Below are 20358 nucleotides of genomic sequence, written 5' to 3'. Positions count from 1 at the left end.
TTTTGTTTTTGGGGTTTTAGGGCCAGAAACTTGAATTAAATTAAATAGTCGAGCCAAGAGGCGCATAAATAACTTAACTAAGCCCAAAACCTAAGCACCGGCTGCTGGTCAACCGCAGCAAGCTCTCTCGTTGCTGTTGTAGATACAAATGTATCTACAAGTAATGTGCTGTTGCTGTTGGCAGCTTGTAATTTACTTAATGATGCTCAAAGTGATTACAAATGCAGCCAAGCATGCTCTACATATTGCACTTGGTCATGTCCATGTCAAACTCACACACTTGTGTGCCTAACCACAACAACAGCAACAATAATAACAATAACAACTTGAAGCCAACTTGAGTTTCCGAGATAGCGTATGTATGTGTGTGTATCTGTGTGTGCGTGACTTGACCCCAAGGACCTGCAAGGCAGGCGCATAAATCGCCAGCAAATCAATTATGTTGGCTGTCTGGAAGTTCTTATCTTTTTGCATGGATATTTTCAATATGAGCGTAATCCAAGGTCAGTGCGTGTCCAGTTGGACTCCAACCGCAGAGCTGGCGACTCTCGCGCTGCTGTGCGTGAAAAAATCTTAAATATTTCACGCACGTTTTGTGCATTAATTGATATTTGCAGTAATACGCATAAGTCAAGACATGGCAGAAACGAAATGAATAGCAAATGAGCGCAGCAGGAGCCACAACCAGTCAGAAGGAGCACAGCCTGACGAAAATGTTGGTTTAGTCTTGAATCCGTTCGCGACCACAAGCAGAGAGTTTGCCTAGGCAGCCTCTCATTTCGTTTGGTTCGTCAGAGAAACCTTCTTTGTCCATTCTTCTTTGTGGCATATTCGTAAACGTTTGAGCAGTTTCTAGGAGCAGGCATATGCAAACGGTTTGCTATTACTAGGCTGCCTGTATTAACATTTTTCGCGGGTCACTTGGCCAGCTTGTTGACCAAATCTTAAACAGACGTCCCATCTATATGACCGGACGAAGGAAATTAGTGCAAACAAAGCGTTTGCCATATGCAAACGGCATACTAATTAGTCAGCCGTCGACTCTCAAATTGTGTCTCTCCCGTGGAGTCATCGACGGAGTCATCGACCTTGGCGTTCAACTTCATCTAAAATGCCCAACAATATTATTGGCTTAAATATTTACTCGGCAAGCGCATGGCCAGCATAATTTAATTTCAAATGCAAATATTTGATGACATGCAAAAATGTCGTTTTAAATTCCAAAGCCCAATAATTAGATATATATGAACTTTACTCATCGCAGACTGCATAGCTATGGTCAAATGCTTAGTAATTGAAATTTAATTGAATGCTTTTAATATGCGAGTATTTTGCATCAGTTAGCAGCAGATGTTGCAACCTCTGTTTCTGGCTATGTTAAATTAAGTAATTTGTGCGGCACTAAATTAATTACAAAGCAATTTGAAAGCACAGCTGCCAAAAATGAATTCATCTGCAGATGATTAAGGCCACTTAAGCCATGTAAATTACTAATTATATTTCCTTAGAAAAAAATTAAATAAAATATTTACTTGTGCGTCGGCCGGGAATCGAACCCGGATCAACTGCTTGGAAGGCAACTATGCTGACCATTACACCACCGACGCCACTTGATAAACGATCAAAAATGTCTCAATAAGAGCCACTGGCGTCACTTTAATCTTATCAAGCCGTTCTAAACATAATAATGCCAACAGTCTCGCTTCAGAATGCAGAACGAATTTCTTACGTTTGACTCTTATCAAACTAGGTCAGCTTTTAGCGCAGCTGAGGCTACGAAATGTTTTGAGTCGCTAATCAGACTTTATTTCCATATAACCTGGGCCTTTGGTAATGTTGATTAGTCTTTAATACTTAAATTCTGATTACTACATTTACAAAAACAAATATTGTAAATAAAGAAGTAAAGGCGAAAAGTTTTGAATATATTTGGCTGGTTGCCTTGAACCGATTGTCTGACTACACTTGACATTTCAAATATTGACAAAAACAAAAGACTTGCTCTATTTTCTAGCCATAACATGCATCTTTATTAAATACATATGTATTAGTATGTTTGTCTTAATACGATCGGATGGTACATAAATGACATTTATGAGCGTGTTTCTAATACTTAAACATAATTATGAAATTTTTTTAACTTGTGGATGGCCGAGGGAGAGTACACAAAAAGTGGAGTATACCTAATCTAAGGAAGCCTTATAATCTGAAATAAAAGGTGCAAGAATTCTGACTTAGAATCTATATTGAATTTGAAGAAAATAGGAGAGAGATGTCGAAATAATAAGTTTAACTTGATTTACTTAAAACATTGTGTTTACGAGACATTCCTTCGAATTTGAAGGATTCACAAAATAAACAAATACGACAAAAAAATCATTCTGATTAAAAGAAGGTTGAAAAAATACTATTTTATAATAACTTTTTTTTTTTTTTTATTTTTTTTGTTTGTTTATTGTATTGAATCAAAAACAGCATACATTTTTATTACAACACAGTTGGCTTAGGTGATATTACGCCAAGCCTGGTTGGGTCCTCAGGCTTTATCATGGACAAACGTCAAAGGCGGCTTTTTGAGTAAGGCTGCATCGTCACGTAGGTAGTCGGGGGACTCTGGGGCGTCTCCTATGTCGTGGTTGGAGGAGGTCCTTGAACGATCTTCTCTTGAGCCTCCTGACTACACATCTCCCAGCGAGGTCTCTTGCTACCCGGCTGCAGTGTCGCTGCAAGCGTTCGCTGTTCCGGTTGGCGAATGCTCCGACTTGGCTGTCTATGATCTCCATTTTGAGGTCTCTGTGCAAGGTAGAATTTCTGACGTACCAGTCAGCACCCGTAATTCGGCGCAAGGCCAAGTTTTGGAGTGTCTGAATCCGTCTTCGATTTGTCCGAGATGCAATGCCCCAAACCTGAATACCGTATCTCCAAGTTGGTGCCACCACGACGTTGTAAACTGCCCGTTTGCAGCGAAGTGGCAATGGGCTGTTGGAGTTTAGTAGCCAGTTGGCCTTGGCCATCTTATAGCGGCACTGCTTAAGAAGGCCGTCGATGTGCGCCCGAAAACTAAGCCTCTTATCCAGTACAATATAATATTTTTTATTTAAAATATATAATAATTATATTTGTTAAAATAGTGAAATAATTGTTCCTATTTAAAATATTCTACTCGTCCACCAAAGAAAAATATTTAAATGATGCCAAAAAAAGGCTTTTCATGGTCTCATATGAGTGTATCTCATTTCAGACACCCTCCCCAACAAGTAGGCCCTTAAGCCACATGCGGTCCACGAACTATTTATTATACTACCACAGCAGCAGCTGCCGCCCTTCGCAAATGAGCCGTTAAAACGAGCAGTAGAAGTTACCGAAGCAATCAAATCGTGTTTAGGCTGGCTCCGCAGTCGATCTTCTTTAGGCTTGGTAGGGCTACTCGGGCTGGATGAATCGCTGACTCCATGTAGGCATTTAATTAATTTGTTCGATCTCCGCACAGCGTGTAGGTAATTTCCCGTATCGAAAGCATTCGCTGGCCTAACAAATTGCGGCAATATATCAAAATAGAAGTACAAACAGAAACAGAAATAAAACACGAGAAACAGCCGAATTGGTTGTTTTTTATTTGAACTTGTTCAGTTTTTTACAATGGACTCGGAGCTACCTTTTGGCCATTTCGCTGTGTCTCATAATTGATTGGCTTGGTAAAGCTTTTAGTCTGTTGTTGATTTTTTGTTTTTTCTTATTCAATCCCTCGCTCTATGGCCTGCGACCTTTTTGGGTCAGTCGAAAAAGTTGACACTGATGCCAAATGATGTCATTGCACAGTTTGCGGTTGGATTTGTATTATTCCTTTTCAATTCTTTGTTTTTTTTCTTCTCATTCTATTTTGTTTTTTTACTATTGAAATTCGAGGGTATAGAAACTTGTTGCTTAAAAATGCTTTGTGTAATTTATCTACGCGTATTTTTCTTCTTTTTATTTTTTACTGTCCGTGAGCATGACTTTCAAGCCCATTGAGTTGTCTACTTTGCTTAATTGAGTCTATTATTTGAACTTAATCGTTTAACAAAGCCGCCTCTGAATTATGCCCTAGGCTCTGTTTTATTGGGCTTAAAATGGAAGCTGGCAGGAGTTGTGTCTCTTGTCATGGCGAGGGGAATGGTTTGACATTATGATGAACGGATTACGACTTTTGCCAGAATTGCTAAATGCTATCAATTACAAGTAGGAATGATCTAAGGTACTGCTATCGTTTCGTATGGGAAAGATTATTCAATATTGAAGTGTTTGGATTAATAATCGTTGAGTTTCATGTACTTTTCTGGACAGGCAGGAGACGGGACTGTATAGCTTGAAGATCATGAAAATGATTAGAGGATAGGCGGTAAATGGTCTCTCTCTTTTATGTGAAAGCAGAAGCTGTTGTTCAAGTTAGATGAATAAACAAAAAAACGATAGGAAGTCAATGCATACAATGTATCTGTAAATAGTGGCGTCTCAAATATTGATTAGGAATTCGAAAATTTGTATTATACTTATATTAAAAAATAATAAGAACATGATATTAATATATGTACTGAATCAGCAAGTTTATTAAAGAAGATACCTTAAGAAATAAAAGTACTCAATAATCTTAAATAAAACAAAGCGTACATTTATTACCCAGCTGAGAGCTTATCAACGGCTTGCTTCACGTCTTAAATCGAAGACGATTCAACTGTGCAACAAAGTCCTTGAAATGCGTGCCAGGCCGGCGAAAAAATTACATATGCAAAAAAGAAAACGAAATGAACGGAAACTGCATAATCAAAAATCACAGCAAGCGGTAATCAACGGACCATATATTTTTAAGACCTTCCTCCCTTGCAGCTTCTGGCCTGCCCAGCTCTGCCTCGGCCTTGCCCCGCCCGGCCGCAGCTCGGCCCACGACGCGTTTGCTTAGCCCACACAGCCAGCAAACAGGCAGCGATCAAAACAAGTCCCAGCAGAGTCATGCGAAAGATGTTGGCCAAGTCAGAAGGAAGCTTTGGCAAACATTTGGCCAGAATGCCACATGCGGCGCATGAAGCAGTTGCTGCTGAAAGCAAGTTGTCTAAGTCCGAGGCAGCAGACATTGAACTTGCGGCATGGCATATGCATTTTTAATTGCATGCGGCATGCGGGATTCGAAACTTGCCTGGGCAATTAATTACGCATCGATTTGTGACTGGGCGAATTGCGAGCTTGCTGCATGTGTATCATTTGCATTTGACGGCAGGGGGTGGGTCGGGTTAATGAAAGCCATCGCAGCCTCAGCTCAAATATTCGCCCCATGCTCACCGGCCATCTTAATTGTTGGCCCTGACTTGGCAACTTTCGAAATTGCCTACCGTCAGACAAACCATTAGTTCTGTTTGGCAAGCTCTGCACATGAAGTCATCAATGTAGCCAGCATGGAGATTGAGTCTTCGCTTTTTTTTTTTTTTTTTTTGGCTATTGTTCCAGCCAGTACCCAAAGCTCATTCATCAATAATTTCCAGGAAATGAGTGCTCGATACCAAAACTGCATTTGACTGATTGACATGCGTGTTCTGACCTGATTTTGGCATGCCCTTCGTTTTTGTTTTGTCTGGTCTGGTCTGGCCTGGGCTGGCCTGGTCTTCTGGTCTGTAGCGTTGTTTACTCCTCAGCGTTTTGCATGCTCATGAATCACTGCTGTTAACTGGTTAGGAGTCCACTCACCTGTCTGCCTGCCAGGCGTGAGCCAGCATGACGGATCAACTCGCATCTACCTACTATTTGCTGTCTCCCCTCTCTCTCTCTCTCTCTCTTTATCACTCACAGCCTGTGTATGATGGCCCCCGGCCAAATAGCTGGTAAATAATTTTCAATTAAATACGAGAGCATGTGGAGCATATGGAATACACTCTGCATAGGTGGCCCTTCATTACGGGCCACACACTTGTTGTGGTCCCTGAACTGAGCTACCTGGCAATTGTCAGCGCTTTATTTATAGTATTTTCATATTAAAATATTCAGGCATTAGCAATTAAATATATTTTTTTCTATTGCTTAAATGCTTGCGCAGAATTGCATATCGAAAAAACTTAATCTGTATAATGATTATGTTCATAAATACGAATGGATCGACTAATTAAATAGATACTGAAATCGATTATTCCCAGTTTGACAATTTTATTATATATTATATAAAATCGTTAGAAAATTGACTAACTTTTAAAGATATTTGCTTGCTTTATGTTTTTGACCTCAAACAAGTCAAAATCCAAGGTCTCATTAGAATGGTCTGACAATGATAATAATTTTTTTAAATATTTTAAATATTGAAAAATAAATACATTTATTGTACAAACATTTTAAATACTTGAAGTTTATGTAGTTGGAAAGGATTTTGCAATAAAAATGCTACACCTATTCAAGCATGATGTATTACAGAGAAGAGCTTGTGATATATGGAAGATGTTCATAATGGAATATGCGCAAAAAGAATTACAAATTACACACTGCGTTGAGACCGGGATCTCACCGCTTCAAGAGGAAGAGAGAGTACTTCAGTTGATGATTAATGTAAGTCGCGTACAGGGCAAGCTCAAAGACTGCGAAGATGATGAGAAGGATGGCGATGACTGCGTTTCCTGGAACTGCCAGGCACAATGGGCATTGGGCAATGGGCAATGGGCAATGGGCAATGGGCAATGTCATTGCGTGGCTGACAGTAAATAATCTATCAATAATTGAAGTCGGCTGCTCAACGCTCGGCTCGTGCTTGTTCTCGTGCCCATGGACCACACTTGGCGTTGGTTAAAGGATTTTTTATGGCTCCGGCACTGGTCTAGCCAATGCTGATGATGATGATGCCCCTGCTGATGATGATGATGCCCCTGCTGATGATGATAGCCATATATATAGAAGTAGGCAGCACTCGTGCTTCCCCTGGCATCGCTTTTATGCTCGACTGCTTTGCGCTCGATTCGATTATTTATGTCATTTGCTTTGACATTTATCATTCCACGATTCACGTTTTTGCCTTTGTCAAGGCCAGGCCAGGCCAGGCCCGTACCGGCTGGACGTTCCGTCTGCGCTGTTGTCATCGTTCTCCATATCACAGCAGCCCATCCCATTCTAAAGCATCCCATCCTATTTGGCTGTTGGCTATTTATGGCCGCGCTACTTAACATAAATTTTATTGCTTTTGCTGTTGCTCATTTGGGGCTGCTTCGGTTTAGTCAGCGCGAAACGTTGACCACCATTCCCCGACCACCCGACCGACCAGCCGAGCGACTGACTGACAGAAAGTCCGACCGACAAAACTGAACTGTCTATGAATTGATGAGCGTTCATTTATTGCGTGATTAGTTCGCGTGGTTCATTTTTATGGTCTTTTAAAGGAGCAGCCAGCACAATTTGTACCGGTCGCATTAGCACTTTTTGATATATGCCATATCACATGGATATTCATACGAGTGTGTGTACGATCTGCTCTAAGTGCAAAGACCAGTCGACTGAGAGCTGATAAAGGCTGACATTAAGTTGCTGGCGTTATAATTAAAACAGACAATACAAAAAAATGGCATAGTGAGTGCTTTAAGGTGCATGAACGAACTAATGGGAAGTTTACAAGACAACATTCGATATATTTGAGCCAGCAGATCCTATTTTTTTTTATTATTTTTGAGTATTTGAATATATCAACGATGTGTTAAAAAATTAATAAATTTCACATATTTATAGATTTTCATTGATGGATGGGGTGAAGTTAATCTTAGGATGAATTAATAGGGGATTGTTTCTGTGCAAGCATTGTATTATGGGTCTAGCAGATCTGTAAGAAAGGTAAACCATTATTATAATTTATTTTATGCAAGGCTTTCTTTTATTAAATATATTGGGTTTCTAAATCAGATATGAAGAGGTCTGATATGTACAAAATAATTCCGTTTTGCGATTTAGGAAAAAAACCCTCACAGTTTCTACTAGTGCGCATTTGACGAAAAATTTGAATTAATTATCGACAAAATTTCTTAAAAAAAAAAAATTAAATGCCTATCGATATATATTTATAAAGCTAACCTACATAAAAAGAAATTGAGTGTATACAAAAAAGTTGTTTCACCGTAAAGATTTCGAAAAAATAAACTAAATTTCCCACAAGTGAGCATTTTGAAATTCTGACATGTATCAAGGTGTTCGTGGCACACCTTTATGGCTCATTAACGGACATGTCGTGGCCACAACAACGCCGACAACTTTTGCATTCGCCGAATGAGTTAAGAGCAGGCCCAAAGGCAGGCAAAGGGGAGCATAAGGAGCTGGGATGTTGGGCACTAAAACCGAATGCCGACAAAACGAGCTCAATAAAAACTGTCGGTTAAACAATAAAACAAAATGACAATTTACGATTTTATTTACGAGCTACAGAAAGCAGCAGAAAGCAACTCCGTGGACAAGATGAGCGGCAATCGGGGCGGAATGGTGTTTAAGTTTTGGCTCAGAAAAAAGTTGTCGTTGACTTCAAAGCAGCGCCTAGAAATTCGTCATGCCCATTGCGTGTGCAACAAACAAATAAAGGGAAAACTCCGAACTGGCAACTTGCAACTCGCAACTGGAAACTGGAACTGCATAAATTATGCGCCCACCCAGCGGAGCTGTCAACACCAGCGACGCCCCCTACAGGAGATACCTTTCGACTTCTTATCTCATTGTGAACTGGAGCAAATTGTTTTTATTTGTGCGCATCTCCCGAAGCGATTCCATAATGCAGCCAGCCTTATGCCGACTGCCGCCTGCCACACCTCGCCACACTTTTATGGGTGTTGCACACAGAAACGCCTTCAATTTTAGTTTATCCCCCTCGCAGCTGCAGCTCCCGCTTGCCCAGTTCTTGTGTATTTTTGGGCTGCATTAATTGAAAGTTTATTAGTCGCATTGGTTGAGGCGTCGGCGTGGCCATAATTTAATTTACTTGTAATGTGTGCCACGCAATGCAGCACTGAGTGTGGCTGCCACAAATGGCGGCAAGAGTCGCCCGCAAAACAGCAGCAGCCTCTGCGAGGCCAGAAGGGGCTGCGCCTTTTGTTACTTCTAATAGCATCCATAAATACTTCTATTTGGTCGCGCAAGTGTTGAGCCATATTTGGAAATCCGAGTTCCGCACGCGGTTTCAATTAAGCAATGGGCGTGACAAGTCAAATGGAGGTGTCAACCGGGCACCGGGATGGGGGCGTGGCAGCTGTTGAGTGTTTTGTTGTGGGTGGTCCAGGGTGTTGTAATTAGTGTGCACGCCTTTTGGCTCTTGTGGGTAGCCACAATTGAAATGTGATCGATTGTCAAGCTATGGGAATAATAACCAATACGCATTTGATTTTATAAATGCAGCTCCGTTGATTCAGCATTTGCTATTTTCATATTTATTTGCATTGAATTCAATATTTTATTATATATATATTTATTAACATTTCATTCAACTGATTTTCATTGCTCATAAATAACATGGTTAATATAACTTTGCTCCTAGTTAGTCAAGTATCTGAAGGTATGATATTTATTATTTTTTTTTATTAAATTAAAAATATATTCTTCCCCTTTTATTGCATCTTTTTTATATTGTTTTTTCAATTTTGATTGAATTGACTGTTTTTATACCCTGAGCCCATTGAAAATGGGTAAAAGGGGTATTATGTATTTGTGCAAATGTATGTAACAAGCAGAAGGAAGCATCTCCGGCCCTATAAAGTATATATATTCTTGATCAGCATCAATAGCCGAGTCGATCTAGCCATGTCCGTCTGTCTGTCCGTCCTTCCGTCCGTCTGTATGTATGAACGCAAGGATCTCAGAACCTATAAGAGCTAGAGACTTGAAATTTTAACTGTAAGTCCTCCCAATGCCCGCGCAGATCAAGTTTGCTTCCGATATTCGATAACTTGTCCCGTTTCCAAGTAATCGATAAAAATCGATATCGCAATATTGTTTTTTTAACCATTTCGGCAAATAATATGAGCTAGAGTCACCAAACTTGACATGTAGCTTTTAGAATAGTATATATATATCAAGTATTTTTCATTTTATACCTATCGCCTGTCGGAAGAAGAGGGTTCAGGGTATCCCCTAGTCGAAAGCTCCCGACTAGAACCTCTTACTTGTTCTATATTTTATTGTATTTAAATCATATATAATTATATATTAAAAGCATTATCAATATCATTATATATCGTTAACATCTAGTGTATATTTTGATAACATTAAACATATATTAATGGGTATTTATATACAACGCGGACCCTTCACTTTGAAAAGTATTGATGCGTGCATTAATTACAAGTTGCTCAGGGGAACTATTTAATGAACACACAATTCTGTTCCAGACTTAAGCCCCTCTTTTATTTACTGGTAAGCCGAGAGCCTTTCTTCTTTGTTTCCACTTAGTTCATAGCTATTCTACAACACGAGTCTTGCGTAATCTGGCGCTATTTTTCGCATTCACTCCCCAAAGGGGATTCGCCACAGAAACTACACATTTCACTTCATATACAATCATAAAAACTTTCCAAATCTGTTTTTCATTATGCGGCTAGAAAAATCTAAGAGTCTCGACGACAGCGAGCGGCTCCTCCAGGCAGTCGGCAGCCGGCAGCGGCTCGGCCCAGCAGCATCTTCACATCCAATGCCAGCGCCGCGTAATGCATCATAAATTCACATTAACACTTTGCAGACATGTGCGTTATGCGGGGCCCTTTGGGGCATACACGCGTCCCATTCCTCTACTTCCCTCCACGCGAACTCCAACTCCCACCGTCGGCTGCTCGCCATTGCCGCAGCTACTCCCCGCACAGGGTCTGGGTCTGGGCCGTTGTCTGAGTGTCTCTGTTCACATTTATGGCACTCATTTCGCCTTCTAAAAGATACATTCTGTGCGCCATTTGTGTCATGTGTAGAGCTGCATCTGTTTTGTTAGATGTTGTGTTGCCTCTCTTAAGATACTCTACAAACAAGCCTTGACTTAGCCATTGGGTTTGTCAATCAGCTGAGTTGATGGTGCGCATTCTGATGAGAATTCTAAGCAATTCTCACCAAGCTTTGGCATCATACTATATAAATTTATTATCTGCTTTAAGCTCTTGCTATCTAATATTTAAAGCGTCATTTGGAATTATATTGTAAGAAATATTGCTAAATATCGTTAATGTTTTTTGATCTTTTATAAATGTTGGACTGAAAGACTTACAAGAATGTTCGGTGGCTGGGCTTACGGTTGACCCACGACCTGGGATCTGCTCGACATATATCAACAAATTTGTTATGGAACTATTTACTTTAATAAAAACTGTATGTGTTACAATAATGTTTTCTTATATATCAAATATTTTGAAATGCTTTAAAACAGATTTACGGCTACATACAATATTGAATGAAGGGCATTCCCACTTCGGTGCGTTTGATTCAAATATTATCCACTTTGTTGCTATTTATTTATTTTTTGACTATGCAATAAAGAATTTTGTGGCCTGCTGCTGTGTTGCGTGTGTGTTTTACTTTCAGTACAATTTTTATTATTTTTATTTTTTGGTTTTTTAATTTTTTACTGCCCATTTTAAGGAGGCTTTTGTACATTTGTCAAAATTTCAGGATTTACGATCGACATCATCATCAACAGATGCAGCAGCAACATCGGCGGCTTCCACTACCCCAAAAAACAGTCGCGACGACAGACTGCCAAGATTTATGTTAATTTGTTGTGATTTATTGAATGGTTTTTATTGGGCTTTTGGGCGGATTTTATGGCGGCGCCTTAAGTGGACTGTCAGCTGGCCGATATTCAGCATTCGGCATTCAAATGCAACATTCGAAATGTCATACGAGTGGCTGGCATGTTTTGGTTAATTGAAAATGCGCTGCAACTTGGCACAGTTGGATATCCTGGGAGTCTGAGGCAGCCAGACAGCCCCGACATACAGTTGGGCAGCATACCATGATCAATGTGCGACTGTCATGCAAATTTAAATTTGTCCAAACCAAAAGGAAAACCGGCAAAACAACCCAGGGACTAGGATCGTGGCACGCAGACGCAGTTGCAGGCTAGACAAGCGGCAAGTTAATTTATGCAACACAACAGCAACAACACAAAGCCCCAATAAAGGCTCAACAACGTCAGCAGCAACAACAACAGCAACAACAACAACAACAATTGGAAAATTGTTTATGCGTCTGCGCAGCCGTGGACGTTGCGGCGTTTCGAGGCTGTGGCGCGTTTAGTGTTAAACGCTTGATTAAAATTCTTGTAACTGCAACACTTTTGTGGCATGTGTGTTGCTCCATTGTTGTTGTTGTTGCTGTTGTCGTTGTTGTTGTTTCTTTTGCTTAGCTGTTGTCGGGAAGCACGGCTCTACGCGGGATCTTTATGGTGCGCTTGCTTTTGTTGCGCTGCTTTTTACAACATGCATCACATTGTAGTTGTTGTTTCTGTTGCTTGTTGTACCTTGCGGCTATGGCATTGAGGCATGCGTCTTGGCATTGCATCGAGCAGTTGTTGCTGTTGTAGTTGTTTCTGGCTGCATGTTGCTCTTGTTGTTTTAATTGAATTGATTTGCATTTTTCACGCAGGCGTTGCTCATTCGGTTGGTTGTTTGCATTGTCCTCAAGAGACTGGAACGCTTAGAGGTGTACGGGCAGGCAGGCGGGCATGGCTGGAAGACTGGCGAAAGCCGGAAATGCGGCTGAGAATTTATGTTTTCGCTTGGAGAGTAGCGTGAGTGATGATTTCCAAATAAATCGAATACTTTAGACTGAATGGCAGATATATTTGTACTCGTACACATTAAATCAGTTTCGCTCTTGTGTTTTATTTAAAATTATCAATAACTTCGTCTGATCGTCTTACACTTTGGCCCTCAATAAACAGCCAACATATCATTTGTATGGGCAATCAAAATTGTAATTACAACTTTTATTAAACACGCATTAACACCCCGAAAAATTGTTATTAATTAATACGTAATTGTAATGGGCCCACGACATGACAGGCCCACATTTCTTGGCCCGATCGGGTGGCATGGGCACCGGCATCGGGTCGGGGGTTGACGTATCACACAAAACTGCCGCAAGCTTAACAAATTAATAAACTGACCGTCGTTGCACGAGAATACCACATAAATCAATTTCAGAAAAACGCTAAACAATCATAAATAATAATTAAATATCCACTGTAAAATAGCCAAAAGCCCCCACACCACAAAACACACACACTCACACGAATTCACACGGACAGTGTAATTAAAAACTGCTCGTAATTATTGAAATTTGTTGTGGACAGTGGCCAAACAAGCGGCAGATAAATTACGAAATTACTGAAAATTTGATTCAATTAAAGAGTGGAAAAGCGCAAAGTTCTCCATTCGAAAAGCTCGCTATTTCAATTTATCTATATTTGTGTTCCCCGAGAAGTATCGCTGGCGGGAAGTAAAGTGTCGTTTGTACGGCTCGTTAGCTCTCTGCAACGCTTCCTGTTCCGTCATCTATCTCTCTTCCTCTCAGTGCCTCTCACTTTCCTGATGGCATTTGTAACGGTTTATTGAGCAAAGGGTAGCACTCGAACGTCGGCTTCTATCTCTCATTTGTATGGCTGTGTCAGGACTGTGTCACATTCCACATTTTACATTCCGCTTCCACTTCTAATTGCACATTTGTATGCCTAATCGATCTGTCCGATTCTATTTGTTTCAGTGTCTATCGTGGAATTTGTGTGCCATGTTGTTTCATTTTTTTCGTATTTTGTTTTCTGTCAATTTCCTTTTCCTTTGTTTTTCAATCGCTTGACAGTTCTTTTCACTCGTCTTTGGCCAGGTGTCCATTTGAACGGGTTACACAAATGAAGCGTGACATTTTTTACACTTTACGTTAGTTCTGGACGTGAGTTTCCATGGTAAAAGTGGCAAAGGGGAGGACTGCACTGACCTCTTTCAAGAGTGTTTAAAAGCCTGTTTTCCTAATGGCCGGCTAAATTCACATTAATGTATCGCTACGATAAAGTGCAAATTATACGATTTGTTTTTCTCAATTTCCGTTCCCTCATTTCTTCCCGTAAAAAGATGCCTTTCATAAAACTGTGTCTCTTAGCCAAAAATACATGAAGAAGCAATAGACAAATGCTTACTTGAATACTTCTTGTATTTTGTCTGATCTTGAGAAATAGCTTATATACCTACTATGGCGGTTATACTGATTGCCATTCCAGTCATGCCAACATTATGAGCAAATTCTTTGATTGCGATTCAGAGAACGAATATCCTTTCTGTTGGTGGCTTTTGGGAATGGAGATACTCTGCATAAATTCTTAATTACTTTACAATATTCATGGTATATTGTCTTATTTTGTCCAAAAATAAAAATGAATTGCAAAAAAATTTAGCTTCAGAAGCTTTGTGTTGCAAAACATCTAAAAAAAAACTCTGAACTGCATGCGAACATTTTAAATAATATATTTAAATATTCAACTTTCTATTGGTCATCAACTAGACTTAAGCAAATTCTCGCAATAGTGATTTTGTTTTTTTGTTTATATTTGAAATTATGTCATGCGACTTCCTCTTGCTTCTTGAACCGGGTAATCAGATATGTGTTCTACTTCTATTTCGACATAAGCACTTTTCGGTTATGTCTGTCAATTAATGTGCAAATCGTACTTTCAAATTCGCGAAAAATCTGTCAAATATTTGTTGCCAACTAATCCGTTTAAATAAACGCAATAAGCCCACAGCACAGTTACATGATTTAGGCCTTTGAAAATGTCATAAACGCGTGCATGCAAAATGTAGGCAATCGGGCAGGCGAATACCTGAAAACCTAAGCAGCTTACTTTATCAGCAGCTAGCAACTAGTCCAGAGAGAGGGTATTCAAAGTAAAAGTTGCTTTGAGCCTGGGCTGCGACTGCGTGGATTGCGTGTGTGCCGAGCAGCAGCGACAAACGCTGTTCATGTAGCTCCCAAGTCGAACATGTGGTCGAAAATAGTATTCGCTTAGTCGCAGCAGCTGCCCACATGCTGGCGCAGTGCGGCTTGCGGCACGCAATTAAAATCTTCATTAGCCGCGTTTAATTTCCACTTTTGATTAAAAATAATACAACTTGAGGAAAACGAAAATCGAAAACGAATAAAGTGGAAAAACAGAGTATAAAGAATAAATACAACTTGTGACATGTGTCGCCGACTTATCTCCATCGCCGCCAGCGCAGCCGCAGCAGCAGCAGCAGCAGAGGCAAGTGGCAGCATGTGGCAAGGCAGGACTCCGGGACCAAGTCCGAGTTGGACACCTCAGGCCTGGGGGACACTCTGCCTGATTAGCGTTGGCCGTTCGATTCGCTGCATTCGGCTCGATAAGGAGCTATCAATGCGAGCCTAAGTGACAGTTGACTTGTTTATCAATTGACAGCTTTTGCTGAGGCTAAATGGCAGACACACACACACACACACACACACGCACATATACCGACTACAGTCAGAGATTTACGCTGCGAAAAGTAACTGTTAATAAGCTTGTAGCCGCGGCCTGTGAAAATGTTGCTTTTAATTAAAAGTTGTTGCCGCTTTTGCAATTGTGCGTTTTTCCCCCCGCAATCTGACATTTGTGTTTGTGTGTTTGGCGGTGGGATGGTGGGTTGTTGCGAGGGGGGAGGGAGGGTTCTGTCGGAATGTTTGTACATTTGTAGCCCATAGTATTTATACTTGTATTTTAAAGCCCGATGCTGTCAAGATAAGGAAGCCAACAGGCAGCCTCAGCGCATGTTTAACAACCCAAGTATGCAATTGGGAGAGGCAAAAGGCACCGCACACTCCAACAACACACAAGCAACAAACACTCTTGTTTTTTTTTCGAGAACATGTTTAAATCGTTATCCTACGCATTCGTGATTTTTTATAACTTTTTATATTATTTGTGTGTTCGAGAATATTTTTAAATTTTTTAACATCATGCGAAACTTAGAGCTTTATTTTGTTTAAAATGAAGTTTTGGCGAAATAAACAATATAATATATATAAGAATCTTATTACTATATATTTGCAAGTCGGATGAGCTACTTTAGATACTATATAATATAAAATTAAAAAACCTTCCTGTTAAAAGCAAACACCAATATAAATTGACATATTACATTATCTACTTTTCACATTATAAAAGTTTTTGCCAATCGATATTGCTTCTATAGTGCCATCCACTTGAATTGATGTTTTAATGATACTCTGTGAACCCGCGCGCGGCATCTCTAGATGAAACCACAAAACCTGATTCTAAAACTTTTAGCCCTTGGCAAGTTTATTGCGTTTCTGCAATTAAGCAATATTTCTTAGTCAAGTGCAAACATTATGGTGGTCACTGTGGCAGCTGAGATTAGGATTACTTTTGCAGTTCTGTGTTTTGCACTGTGTTTTGTTCTTAAGTTGTTCAAGTTTCTGTTGGCTGACCGCAGTGCAGAGGCATTTTCAGGATTTGTGACTCTGGACGTGCTGCTGCCAAGACAGCTCATTTAGACCTTAACGAGCTGGCCGAGCCACCAAGCCACAGTCGCATGTAAATCTCACAGATGGCTGCTCCACTTACGGACAACATCCATTTCCATAAATATCAATTAAGAGAAAAATATCAAAAGTGACATCGTCGGCGACAGAAACATGCAGCTTCGAGTCTCCGCCAGCTACCGGCAATCAGGGGCTACCTGTGGGGCAACCTACGCAATGAGCTCGTCGTCGTCGTCGTCGTCGTCATCATCAGCAGCCGCTTGAATTTTATATATAATTGGACAATTTAGGTGCTACTATGTTGCATTCTTGTACCCTCACTCGCGGCCACTCACTCGCCATATAGTTAATTAAATGAAAATAAAAATGTAGCAGCTCATGGTCTATAAAACCTTCCGGGAAGTTTTGAGTTCCAGTTTTGGTGTTCAAGCGTAACAGCGATGCGCTGTGGGCGTGTCAATCCAATTGAGGCCACGTCAAGGTTCAATGGGTTTCATCAACCGCTTACTGGATTCATGGATCATTCGGCTTGGTCTTCAAATTCAATTAGTCTACAGCCCCCAAAACTAACTACCACATAACTTCTCCAACGTGGCACAGCCCAACATTCCGGCTCTGCAATCGAATAAGAGGCTTAGATAGAAAATTATTAATAAACTGCTTTCACTAATTTACAGGCTAGCGTCTCATTACGACAGCCAGACTCCCAAAAAGAAAAAAAAAACCTAACAACATTTTCAGAGCTCTATTTGGCAACACTAAGCGTTCACTAAGCGTCAATATTTCATGCTAAGCCTATTAGAGATTATTGTGCCAGCTTACAAAGGCCTAAATGGCAAGTGGGAACTGCCAGCGGGGGCTGGGCACAGGCCGAGAGCAGTCTGGAGTTTATTAAGCGTTCCATTTGCATAATATGGTGACACCAAAAGAAAATGATTTACAAAATATCTAGATTTCTATCTTTTTGAATGGACAAGGCTTAAATGGGAGGCTTGTATAAATTTTCAATATTGTGTTCGGAAGAAAAATCAGGCAGGTTTTGAAAATTTACGGAATATTCGTCGCTAATTTTCAAAAATGCAACCTTAAATATTGAGCATATACATTTTTATAATTTTAACCTAAATTTTTCGTCAAGAATTGGTCTGTGTGTGTTTTGGTTAAGTCAACATTTTAAGTCCCTAGCTCTGAGTTCAGAGTTCCCTAGTACAAACACGTTCCATTTTTTGGCTGACAACAGAATTATAATTATTGCACATTTTGCCCTCCCATTATGTCTTCAATTTAACCGATGCGTTTGATAATAAATTGCTACATTTAAATTTTGAGCTTTTCATTGGTAACTAACTGTGCGAAGAGCTTTTCATAGGTTTTTAAAAACTTACGAGTTGAATATTAAAACAAATCATTTTACAACTTCCTTAGTGGGGGAGTTCAGTTTGGTCGTCGAAGGAAAATTCAGCCAAAATCAGTATCATCCACATCTAACATTCTTATATAGATAATTAAAATATTAATTATTACATTATTAATTGTAGTAATGCAATTTTAAGCCTTTAACGCAAAATTAGGCATACACAGCTGCAAAATCGATGTCGTCAACCGAATGCAATCAAAATTTCTAATTTACCTTTGCAAATTATAAACATTTAACTTGGCTGAGAGAGGCCACCCAAAGCAGGTGGATAACGAATATTTTCCACCTCATGCTTATGTGAAAAGTGGTCGTTAGCCGGAGGCAAGCAAAACATTTACACTTTATCGTGCAAACATTTCATGAATACATTTGCGCAGCAGCGTGGAAAATTGTTGGCAAACTGAAAAGTTGGCGGTCTGTTAGCCTGGAACGACACGTTAATGAAAAAGAAAACTGGTCAGGTGTGCAAGGAAATGAATCATAGAATTGGCCTCGTGATTAGCAGCGGAAACAGAAACGAAACAGGATTTATATGTGGGTCAGGTCTCTAGTCTCTAGTTGGCCAGCTGAGTCTGGCCAAGCTCCAGCAGCTGTTTGCTGTTGCAGTAACTATTTTGTGGTCAACAAGATGAGATTACAGCTCATCTGCTTTGTGGCATTGGGAATTCTGCGCTTCTGCTCTGCGAATGAGGCAGCCTTGCAGCCTGCGGTCCATGTCAAAGTAGGACCAGGCAGCTTTCTTCAGTGGCTTGCCATGATATTGTTGCCAGCTCCTCCAGTCACACCAGAGACCACTCCAGCTACCATAGCCACTACAGCCAGCCACGTGCAGGGATCCACAACAGAGCCATCATCGAGCCTTCCAATCGAGCGGGAATGCAGCAGCTGCCGCTGCGGATTGATCAACACGGAGCGTAAGATCGTTGGCGGCCAGGAGACGCGCCGTCATCAGTATCCCTGGATGGCTGTGTTGCTGTTGCTTGGACATTTCAACTGTGCCGGCTCACTGATCAACGATTTGTACGTGCTAACAGCTGGCCATTGTGTGGAGGGTGTGCCGCCCGAACTGATCACCGTGAGGTTACTGGAGCACAATCGCAGTGATAGCGATGCCCTGGTGCTGCAACGGCGCGCCGTGCGTGTGAAAGTGCACGAGCTGTATAATCCTCGGAGTCTCGAAAACGACATTGCCCTGATAAGACTTGATCAGCCGGTGAGCTTTGAGGCGCCCATGCGACCCGTTTGCTTGCCAGTGTACAGTTCCAGCTTCGAGGGGGAGCTGGGCAAGGTTACGGGCTGGGGTGCACTGCGAGAGGGAGGATTTGCAGCGCAAGTCTTGCAGGTGATTCGTATGATTTAATTTTCACTCTAACTAAGCCCAAGCTTAATATTTTCCTGCTCTAATATTTCTTGTATTTTTTATCTACATCTTTTTACCTGCAGCGCCTTAACTCAATTCGATTGAATATATCTTTATCTATATCATTCTCATCTCCTTTTTGTTGTAATTTCTCTGTCTCTGTTGCGCTCTCCTTCACATTGTTGCAGGGAAAGCCTCGCTTCAAGTTTTTTCTCTATAGGTGACACCCTTCTTTTATAGTTTTCTCTCTTGCACTTCTATTTTTCGAAATCATAATTTTATGCACCAATTCCACACCCCTTCCTAGTCCGGTTGGTTAAACTGATCTTCTTGCACACTCAACAGGAAGTCGATGTGCTCATTCTTAGCCAATCCGAATGCCGCAGCTCCAGCTATAGTCCTGCCATGATCACCGACAATATGCTCTGTGCCGGATACTTGGGCGAAGGCTCCAAGGATGCCTGCAGCGGGGACAGCGGCGGACCGCTTCATGTGCTCCTCGACGAGCAGCCGGGACAGTATCAGCTGGTTGGCATTGTCTCCTGGGGCGCTGGCTGTGCCCGACCCGACTCGCCCGGAGTTTATACACGGGTGAATCAATATCTGCGCTGGATTGAAGCCAACACCCCTTCGGCCTGCGCCTGCATGGAGTACCCCGAGGAAGACTACTAGACCAACTAATTGCACTTTGCAGCCACGTTCCGGCCAAGGCTGCAGCTCATCTGTCAAACTTTGGCTACAACAACGGCCAGTCCCAGGGGCAGGCCAAACTTTTGGCGTTGCATTTGAAAATATGTATTAGTAAATTTTGCATAAACTACTTTGGCTCACTTTGTGTGCCATTCATCTCCCAGCGGAGAGCACTCGCAGTCACACTCACACATAAGATATCCATAACCGTATCCGTATCCGTAAACGTAGCCGTAGCCGTAACCGCATCCATTGGCAAAAAAAAAGCAATTTGAAAGTGGGTTAGCTACCTTTCCCTTTCTAGCTGCATTCCCAACCCATTACCATAACCATCTACAACTTTGCTTGGATAACGGGGCCAGGGACGTGCCGCAGGACCTGGTCCAGG

General features: G+C 41.1%; 1 protein-coding gene and 1 non-coding gene across 2 annotated transcripts; one reads left to right on the top strand and one right to left on the bottom strand.

Annotated features, from left to right (window-relative positions):
* Positions 1-1535: 1535 nt before the first annotated feature.
* TRNAG-UCC (transfer RNA glycine (anticodon UCC)) lies at positions 1536-1607 on the bottom strand. Its single transcript has one exon. It is a non-coding gene; the product is annotated as a tRNA-Gly (tRNA).
* Positions 1608-18548: 16941 nt separating this feature from the next.
* LOC135437835 (transmembrane protease serine 9) lies at positions 18549-19952 on the top strand. Its single transcript, XM_064695911.1, has 2 exons — positions 18549-19262; positions 19626-19952. Exons 1-2 carry the CDS (start codon positions 18549-18551, stop codon positions 19950-19952), a joined length of 1041 nt encoding a protein of 346 aa, XP_064551981.1.
* Positions 19953-20358: the final 406 nt, after the last annotated feature.

Source organism: Drosophila montana, unplaced genomic scaffold (genome assembly GCF_035044405.1).
Source record: "Drosophila montana isolate Dmon_TW-CO22-7 unplaced genomic scaffold, ASM3504440v1 contig_3833_1, whole genome shotgun sequence".
NCBI lineage: Eukaryota > Metazoa > Arthropoda > Insecta > Diptera > Drosophilidae > Drosophila > Drosophila montana.
The sequence above is the reverse complement of the archived record's forward strand: the minus strand, read 5'-3'. Positions and strand labels throughout refer to the sequence as shown.

Coding starts and splice junctions, on each gene's coding strand:
- LOC135437835 (XM_064695911.1), top strand. CDS start 18,549: ATGAGATTACAGCTCATCTGCTTTGTGGCATTGGGAATTCTGCGCTTC. Junction 19,263..19,625: donor TTGCAGCGCAAGTCTTGCAG/GTGATTCGTATG, acceptor CACACTCAACAG/GAAGTCGATGTGCTCATTCT.